The sequence below is a fragment of the Lycium barbarum genome, chromosome 6, assembly GCF_019175385.1.
Source record: "Lycium barbarum isolate Lr01 chromosome 6, ASM1917538v2, whole genome shotgun sequence".
Lineage (NCBI taxonomy): Eukaryota > Viridiplantae > Streptophyta > Magnoliopsida > Solanales > Solanaceae > Lycium > Lycium barbarum.
In genome coordinates, this window is record NC_083342.1 from 126,612,010 (window position 1) to 126,621,616 (window position 9,607).

The 9,607-nt window shown below is 34.3% G+C and overlaps 1 protein-coding gene across 3 annotated transcripts; it reads right to left on the reverse strand.

Moving 5' to 3' along the window:
- Positions 1 to 1,010: 1,010 nt before the first annotated feature.
- On the reverse strand, positions 1,011 to 4,946 carry LOC132598731 (uncharacterized). Of its 3 annotated transcripts, none has more exons than XM_060311794.1 (2): positions 4,789 to 4,946; positions 1,011 to 2,392 (listed from the first exon to the last, which is right to left on the reverse strand). In XM_060311794.1, exon 2 carries the CDS (start codon positions 2,377 to 2,379, stop codon positions 1,285 to 1,287), a length of 1,095 nt encoding a protein of 364 aa, XP_060167777.1. In that variant the 5' UTR covers positions 2,380 to 2,392; positions 4,789 to 4,946; the 3' UTR covers positions 1,011 to 1,284. The 3 variants fall into 3 exon arrangements, with proteins under 3 accessions (XP_060167777.1, XP_060167778.1, XP_060167779.1); XM_060311795.1 differs by lacking the exon at positions 4,789 to 4,946 and adding an exon at positions 4,371 to 4,732; XM_060311796.1 differs by lacking the exon at positions 4,789 to 4,946 and adding an exon at positions 3,090 to 3,402.
- Positions 4,947 to 9,607: the final 4,661 nt, after the last annotated feature.

The window sequence follows — 9,607 nt, forward strand, 5'->3', positions numbered from 1 at the left end:
ATTGTTGATCCTCATAATTCTTTATTAAATGAATGATGCTTAATAGTTTTCTTCATCTATAGAAATAAGACGATTGAACGCAACTCAAATAACAAGCTGTAGTATTTCATATTTACTATTTGATAACACATTTGAGGGTGAATATCACTTAACATTTCTTTTTAAAATACATAACCGATTTTTTTATCTTCACTTGTCATTGTTCACGTTTTTGTCCTACATCTCAAAATTATCATAGTTTATTATTTGAAAGTAATTTTATTTTTATTCATGAAGTGATGTTTTAATTATAATATGATAAATTTTATTGATTATTTTCTTTTAAGGAGGTTAATTGCATGGAATATATGATAGTGGTAGTGTACTTAAGAAATTGTGATTCTTTTATTGTTTAAAAGTTAAGAGGTTAGAGTTGGTTTGCATCTCATAATAACATTTTGCATTATTTATACTTGTACAATCATGTTAGAAATTTTGTTTTCTATGAGTTTCTTTAATCATGTTTTTAATTTTTTAAATTATTAATATATATTTTATAATTTTTATGTTATTATACTATTTTACTACATTATAAATTAACAATTTAAAGATCCATGAGACTTACCCTCCGTACTAAGCAAAACGGCACCTTTTAAAACATTGTTATGAACATAAATACGCTTACATGTAATTTAATAAACGCTAAACAGTGAATAAGTTTTAAGTCTCTTCTAAGTACATTGTGCAACTTTATTTTAAATTTGTTTTATCCAAGTAGACGATACTAGCAGTTTAAGGTCTACCAGAACTCCAGAAGAAGTATCTTCCCATGTCGTAACTGCCCTATTCACTTTTTCCAAATACTTGTTAACATCCACAAAGAGAATTCATAAAACCAAAAACTAATTATGGTTATAGACATGCTCTAATCTTCTACTCCCAAACTGGTTCACAGTGGATGGAATTTACTGAAGAGAAACAACTCCAGATCTTAAAAAACATTCATACAAGCTGAAGTGGTACAAAAGGTGAACAAGAAATAAAAATGTACATCAGAAATTGCATTCATACAAGAATTGACAGATAAATGTTCAGACAGAATAAGGAAATTACAGACTACAAATCACAGTGAAACTGAGCTTTCTTCAAGTGCCCGCCAATAATTCTGAGCCATCCTACAATCTACCATGTATCAAACATCAATCTGAGGCAGATGTGCATGAGAATGTTAGAGCATAGTTAAATCCTAAACTAAGACCTATAATTATTTCTTTTTTCACAGTTTCAAACATACACAAATTACATCTATCTCCGACCTGCGTTGGCCTCTCTACGTCTTCGTCTCCTCCCAGAACGACCCAAAAGGACTCTACCCTCACGACGAAGACGTCCAACTAGTGATATACCACTATCATCATTATCATCCCCACTATTGTCACTGTCTTCGTCAGAGTACTCAAAACCACCAATTGGGAGGTTTCGGCCAATTCCACCAGCACCTCTATCCAGAGTGTCACTTATGTCCCTCTCATGCCGCCTCATAACCCGATTTGACCCAATATTCCCTGCTGAACCAAAAGCCTGCAAAAACAGAAACACATTCATCAAGTTGCGATCGATTCCCGCACCAAAACCTTCATTCCCATTCATCATCTCATTTGCATCAAAACCCTCTTCATCCTCCGAATCAAAACCATAATGGCTTCCTTCTATCACATAATCACCAAAAACCACAGCCCCTGGCATAGAAGTAGTTATAGTGCTGATAACATCATCCCTCTCTCGTTCCCTCTCAAGCCTTCTCCATTTTTGTTCAAGAGAAGGATCTACCTCACGTGGCCTAGCACTGGGGTGCTCTGCCTTAACATGTTTTCGTATCTCCTTGTAGCTTCCAACAAACGAGCAATCATCCTGCATGCAGCTACGCTTCTTCATATTTAGATATTCTCTTGCAGGTTCAACCACAGTCCATCCCTTCACCTGGCCTCTACATAGTGGGCAAGCAACTTCTGTGACCTCAGTTTTCTCAGAAGGCCAAGTAGAAAATGAGTCAGCAGTGGGAGTATCAGTAGTACCCTGCATAGGTTGATTATTATCTGGCAGTGTTGCTTTAGTGTAGGCTTTCTTGTACTGATCCAGGCAGTTTGAATAGCGCAAACTAGTTCCACACATGTAGGGGCGGCAACCTTTGTCATGAGAGGAACACAGGAGCAGCACAGCGTTATGGGGATATTCCATGCATACAGAACATGTTGCATCTTCCCAGTCTTTCTTCTCAAAGATTTTAGAGCATTTCTTTTGGTGAACATGTTCAGAAAGGTTAGCAGATGGCAAAGGGTATGGGGTCGCCCTGCATCGTCGAGAACCATTCCTACGTCGTCCTGTGGTCCCTTTAGCCATTTCCTAAACAAATCTGCATGAATAGAACATCAATCATTTAGGATGATTGCACAAAATTAAAAAAAGAGCAGTCACATCCGATATCTGATAGGTGCTCGAAATACGCTTCCTAACTATTTTACCTTTCTTAGAAGAAAAAAAATATCCCTCCTATTTTACAGTTCAATGCAGGACCAAAAAAAAGATATTGGGCAAAGATTTTACTACATGCAGTATACAGCAATCATAAAATTCAGTGACATTAAGTGCTCTAGCAAAACATAGTGCATAGTGTTGCTAAGAACGTTGAAAAAAAGATCAAGCATAAAACTAAGAGACAAGTGTTTGGTTCATTTTCTGGTATGTCTACGCACACAAAGGAAAGCATGAGGATCAGACAGGAAAGAAAAGTAGGATGCACCTTTAGCGAGAGAGTATCAGAGAAAATAATAAGTGGTACCAGATGAAGGAGCTATATGCATCCGTCTGATAATTGAATATACATCATATCAATCAACTATGCCCTCAGTCCCAAATTAGTTGGAGTTAGCTATATGAATCCTTTGTGTCAATTAAGTTCTATTTGAAGCTAATATTCACAGCATAGTCAAATTTTACAATTAACTTGAATCCACCCTCAAAAAAATGGAGTGAAGGATTCAAACCAAGCCAACTAGGAATAGTTTGAATAGCATCATCACTGTAAGAACGCAAAGATACCCTCTGCTTACCTGAGAAGACAAAGGAAAAATACAGCTCCATGCCAAAAAGGCCAAATACCACAGAAGACAGACGGAAGAACTTTTGTTCCCATCAAGAAGACAAATACAAACATGCACAGAAAGGCCATTAAATGAGATCAGCAGTTGCCTGAAAAGTAGCAGGTGCTAGGTGGTAAATCACAAGACTGACAGAAGACATCCTAGACCTTATATTCTACACAAGGAATGGATTCAAAATCTGAATATTGTCCGGAAGTTACTTCAATCCAATGCCCCTCGGAGAGGACAATAAGGAGGAATTGTCTCTAAAGGTATATTATGAACACCCCCCCACCCCCCCAAAAAAAAAGACATACAGGTTAAATAAAAAGCCACGGCATCATGATTCGTGGGAGGAACTCACAAGTAAACTTCCTGCAAAGATGAAAACAGATTGCTTCATTTTATTTGACTCGACAAGGAGCTTAAGAAATGAATAAAGACTTTTGGAAGTTGTGATCTTAAACATATCCTAACATTTATCTGGCTATAAGAACTTCTCATCAAGGGTAACATGGGAAATTTAAATTAAATTGTGTCCAAATTTAGGGAGGGGTCATTCTTTTTTAAAGAGACTAAAAAGGAATAGGTTCACATAAATTAAAACAGAGGGAGTAGCTAATATGTGCAAATATTCACGTGTGTATAACAACAAAAATCTGTATTGACAAAATGTAAAAAAGACAGTCTGATCAGCAATTTGAGACATTAACAAGAGACGCCTAAATGTTCAACCCATTTGCTGCAACAAAATAAATCTTCTTATTTCAGGGAAAAAGGAAATATTTTTATAACCTCTCAAGCAAGTATAATTGGGATGCCCCCCTGATTCTATCTCAAGTACCAAATCCCGAAACAACAAATGACACACTCAGTCTGATCAATTGAATTATAACAATGATAATCAGACTATCACAAAAAGTAATGCCAGATGAGGAGCCATAACGATCCGAACACCTCTTATAATTAACAAAATGATCCGAACACCTGATCACATCGAAATACCAATGACAAGTCATTAAAAATTGATTGCCTGCAAACATAAAGATCAATTTATGCAATGACATAGTCAGAATTTCCTTAATTGCAATTCACATGACCAAAAAACACCAGCCAATTTGACCCCCATCGGTCTCACAGAATCATCAATCAACAACCCAAACATTCAAACACCACGAATGAACATTCACATTACACACACCATCAACAAGCTAATTAAACTGATCAAAAAAAGAGAAGACTCACACCCACCTTGAGTTTCGAGCCAATCTAGATCCAAAAAATGATAACTGTGAGCACCAAAAAAAGTACACGATAGCTCTATATATACCCCTACAAAATTCAACTCCCAACTATTTACCTACTATTTAAAGCAAAGGTAGGTTCAGAAAATGCATCCAAATACACGAAACAACGTGCCCCAGCACAACAATATCACGCGAGAATACAGATAACTAAACGAATTAATTAATACCAATAATACAAAAAAGCTCAGTACAGCCTATTAAAAAAACAAAGCAAAGCACATGACTCCTTGACCTTTTGCAATCACCCATCAATCTCAGATTTACTATTAATTTTATCCAATTATCAAATGTCCCATTATCCACAATATTTTACAATCAAATTAACAAAAAAAAAAAAGGGACTCAAATTGAAGGATTCTTACCAAATAGATTAATTAACGAATGGGTAAAAAGTAAAATAGAGAGAGGTAGGGTTTTCTGGTAAAAAGGAGAGATGTGAGAGGAAAATTAGGAGAGCGCGGGCATTGAAAATGAAAATGAAAATGAATTTTTGGATTTGGAGGAAAGATAAAATAAAGCGAAAAAGAAAGAAAGAAAGAGAGAGAATGAAGGGGATTCGTGGAGTCGTTTCTACGCTACTCTTTTTCTCCTCTCGACGGCACAGTTAGCTGGCGGTTTCACTCGCGCCTGCTATTCACGCTCCCATTTAGTTCTCATATAGTAATATGTTTTTGCCAAATTTTGAATGTTTGCATTTTGTGCGTTACTCGAGAGTGAAGCTACTCGTGATGAGTGGTTAGATGATTGGTATTTGCATCAGTTTGAGACGTGAGGTGTTTCATTAACATTGGGAATCGTGACACTAGACTAATTGACACGTCAGTTTTAAGTTTGCGGAGGTACTAGAGCATATTCCTATTTTATGTTCGCTCACTTTTTTCGAAACAATGTCAGATGAAAGTAATAGTATTGCTAGTAATATATTTTCAGTAACCTTGTACTAAGAAAAGAAATTAACATTAAAAACATGTCCATGTGAGCTTGTACCAGAAAATAAAAACTTTTCAACTTTTGTTCTCAATTCTTTATTTACATATTTTTCCAAAATTATAAAAGAATTTATCTTTGTAGTGCGGCTATAAAACAAAGTTTCTGTTTGGTCTTCAAATGATAATGCAAAAGGATATTGTGATGTAATAGTGGAAGATGATGTATTTTTCCAGAAAATGGCCACCAACAAACAATGCCCTAATATGAAATTAAAAATTTTAATTTGAAAATAAATTAAACCTCCATTTTCAATATTTTCCAAAAGACTAATGAAAAAGTATTTGAAACCATCAAGTTCATTCTATATTTACAGATATCAATATCCTTCACTTACATCAACCTAAAGGAATTTTGACAAATAAAAAAAAAAAAAAAAGACAATTAATATGCCAACTATGATTTATACTTGTCCTACCTACCCATCACACTCTCTCACAATGTTCCTAAGAATTTGGCCATTGTTTCATTGTCAAATAGAAAGCCATTCTATGCTTTTCTTTTCAACTTAGGCACAATATGTCAAAACATTAACATCAAAATCTATGTTACTCATATTATTAAACTGCCTTTAATTCAACAAAATTTTCTTGTAGTCCTTTGCATTTTTATCTTTTTTGTTAAAACCATCTAGTATGCAGAACTCGCATACCCTATCAAACTTATCAACATGTCATGAAAGTTCCATTAATGAAAAGCATTCATTATCAAGGATCAATCCCAAAACTCCTGACAAAGAAATCTCATTCATCCCATCACATCTCTTAATTTTTTTTATATTATACATTAAGCTATTATGGTCCCAAGTTCCAGCTACTATTGATTTTTTTTTTTTAAATATAGTGTAATTGTAAATGTAAATTGATCCAAATCATTATGGAGTTAAGAGATATAAAGGAAAAGCGTGTAAGGCAAGAAGAGTCATTAAGAAAAGAGAGTACAATAAATTCTAAGAGTTCTGCTACTTGAATATGATTCTTCTGTTATTTTAAATATGATTCTACATTAAACAAATAACTCCTGTTTTTTTCTCTCTCGGAATGTACAATCTCATGAACAATAAGTAACATTTCTGATTATGAGTTGCGTTGTAAGATAGTTATTTGAAACTTTGAAATATGTATTATACTTTTCAGCTTTTTCTTTTGAGAAATAGCCACCATATTAACAACTGAAACTTCAGGATACAACAGGCAACAACAACGTAACATACTCAGGATAGTGAAATTTCATGATGGTTACTACGTTTTAATTACATCCTTACATGAATTAGAAAGTGGCTATTTTTGAATCAATATAAGTACCTAATAGTTGATACACCTTCACAGAGTCCGGAGCCTAAAGGGCATAAAAATACACCGTATAAATCAAAAGGGGGCTGCCTTTTAATTATATACCAAAACGGGTATAACGTGGAGGAGTCCACGTTATACCCCAATTTTTTTTTTTTTGCTTGTCAGAAAATCACAGCAAAAAAATAAAAAATTAATGGTATAACGTGGACTGATCCACGTTATACAAAATTATTTGTATAACGTGGATCAGTCCACGTTATACCATTAATATATATTTTTCTCCCCAACGTTTTACAAAATAGGAGTCCGGAACCAAAAATGCACCCAAAAAAATCATTTTGAACCAAAATACCCCAACAAAAAAAATATTACAAAAATACCTTTAGCGCAGTAAAATACTGCGCTAAAGCAGTTCACGGAGATGGAGCAGTTAAGTGCAGTTTTTTTTTTTTTTGCATAGCTCAGTAAAATACTGCGCTATAGCGAGCACTAAAAAAAAAATTTGGTAAACTTTTTTTTTTTTTTGCAACACTAAGTGTGTTTTTTCATACTTTAACCAATGATTAGTCGTGTGTCAAGACTCCGAAACGTCAATATTTTTATATAGAATCTGATATTTTTTTCTGCGCACAATAATGTAGGCTCAATACACCAAGGATACGTAGACGTTCGGATCGTCATTTTAGGGGTTGAAAAGGTGCCCGAAGTAAGTTTTGTTTGAGAAAACTTAGTGTTTTTTTTCATACTTTGACCGATGATTAGTCGTGTGTCAAGACTCCGAAACGTCAATATTTTATATAGAACCTGATATTTTTTTCTGCGTACAATAATGTAGGCTCAATACACCAAGGATACGTAGACGTTCGGATCGTCATTTTAGGGGTTGAAAAGGTGCCCGAAGTAAGTTTTGTTTGAAAAAACTTAGTGTTTTTTCCATACTTTGACCGATGATTAGTCGTGTGTCAAGACTCCGAAATGTCAATATTTTATATAGAACCTGATATTGTTTTTCGCGTAGAATAATGTAGGCCCAATACATCAAGGATACGTAGACGTTCGGATAGTCATTTTAGGGGTTGAAAAGGTGCCCGAAGTAAGTATTAGTTGGTCAAAGTATGGAAAAAACACTAAGTTTTTTCAAACAAAACTTACTTCGGGCACCTTTTCAACCCCTAAAATGACGATCCGAACGTCTACGTATCCTTGGTGTATTGAGCCTACATTATTGTACGCAGAAAAAAATATCAGGTTCTATATAAAATATTGACGTTTCGGAGTCTTGACACACGACTAATCATCGGTCAAAGTATGAAAAAAAACACTAAGTTTTCTCAAACAAAACTTACTTCGGGCACCTTTTCAACCCCTAAAATGACAATCCGAACGTCTACGTATCCTTGGTGTATTGAGCCTACATTATTGTACGCAGAAAAAAATATCATATTCTATATAAAAATATTGACGTTTCGGAGTCTTGACACACGACTAATCATTGGTCAAAGTATGAAAAAACACACTTAGTGTTGCAAAAAAAAAAAAAATTTACCAAAAATTTTTTTTAGTGCTCGCTATAGCGCAGTATTTTACTGAGCTATGCAAAAAAAAAAACTGCACTTAACGGCTCCATCTCCGTGAACTGCTTTAGCGCAGTATTTTACTGCGCTAAAGGTATTTTTGTAATATTTTTTTTGTTGGGGTATTTTGGTTCAAAATGATTTTTTTGGGTGCATTTTTGGTTCCGGACTCCTATTTTGTAAAACGTTGGGGAGAAAAATATATATTAATGGTATAACGTGGACTGATCCACGTTATACAAATAATTTTGTATAACGTGGATCAGTCCACGTTATACCATTAATTTTTTTTATTTTTATTTTTGCTGTGATTTTCTGACAATGCAAAAAAAAAAAAAATGGGGTATAACATGGACTCCTCCACATTATACCCGTTTTGGTATATAATTAAAAAGCAGCCCCCTTTTGATTTATACCGTGTATTTTTATGCCCTTTAGGCTCCGGACTCCACCTTCACAACTCATAATTTGTCTAGTTCAACTATATAAATTATGAATTTACAAGTATCACCTAATGTGCTGGATCACTTAATCTTTACATTTCGTAATTAAGATGAATTATATTTTATTATCTTGCGAGATTGCGCATGTAAGTATATCTCGACCCGAGAGAAGTAATGACCAAGAAAAGAAAATAAAGTTAAGCTTTAATTGACTACATATTGCCGAGGCTACGTGAGTGTGAAGCAACAAAACATAAGAACAGATAATCAATGAATTGTTGTATTTGATCCGTATTACATGTCTTTAAGATTATTAGTATCTAATTACCTTTAATCTCTCATTAATGTCTCACTTAATTAATACTCTACTAATTAGTAGAACAGTAATGATCGGAAATAAAAAGAATAAATAGTTTCTTGTTTTTTTTAAAAAGTCGAAAGAAACTCAGTTTATCAAAATGACTATTCCTTGAGACTAGAGAAAAGTAAGAGCCTGTTTGAATGAGCTTAAAAAAAGCAACTTATAAGTTGTTTTCAGCTTATAAGCTGCTTTAAATAAGCTGAGCCAAACAGACCCAATTATTTTTTTGAGCTATTTTAAGCACAAAATGACTTTAAACTGGCCAGTCAAACACTCAAAAAAACTTCAGCAACTTATAAGTCAATCCAAACGGGCTCTAAATAGGAATGGTTTATTAGCAAGAAATTGAAACCATTACTAATTGTAAGACTAAAAGCAATACACCTGATATTCCAATATGAATATTAAAGGTCACTTTTTTGGGCTAAACGGCCTGTGGGTTTGTTCCATCTTTTGTGGGTTAATCTGTTAACTGTCTCACGTGAAACATTGTAGGTTTACAGATGAGGGATCGGATCACC

Coding starts and splice junctions, on each gene's coding strand:
- LOC132598731 (XM_060311794.1), bottom strand. CDS start 2,379: ATGGCTAAAGGGACCACAGGACGACGTAGGAATGGTTCTCGACGATGC.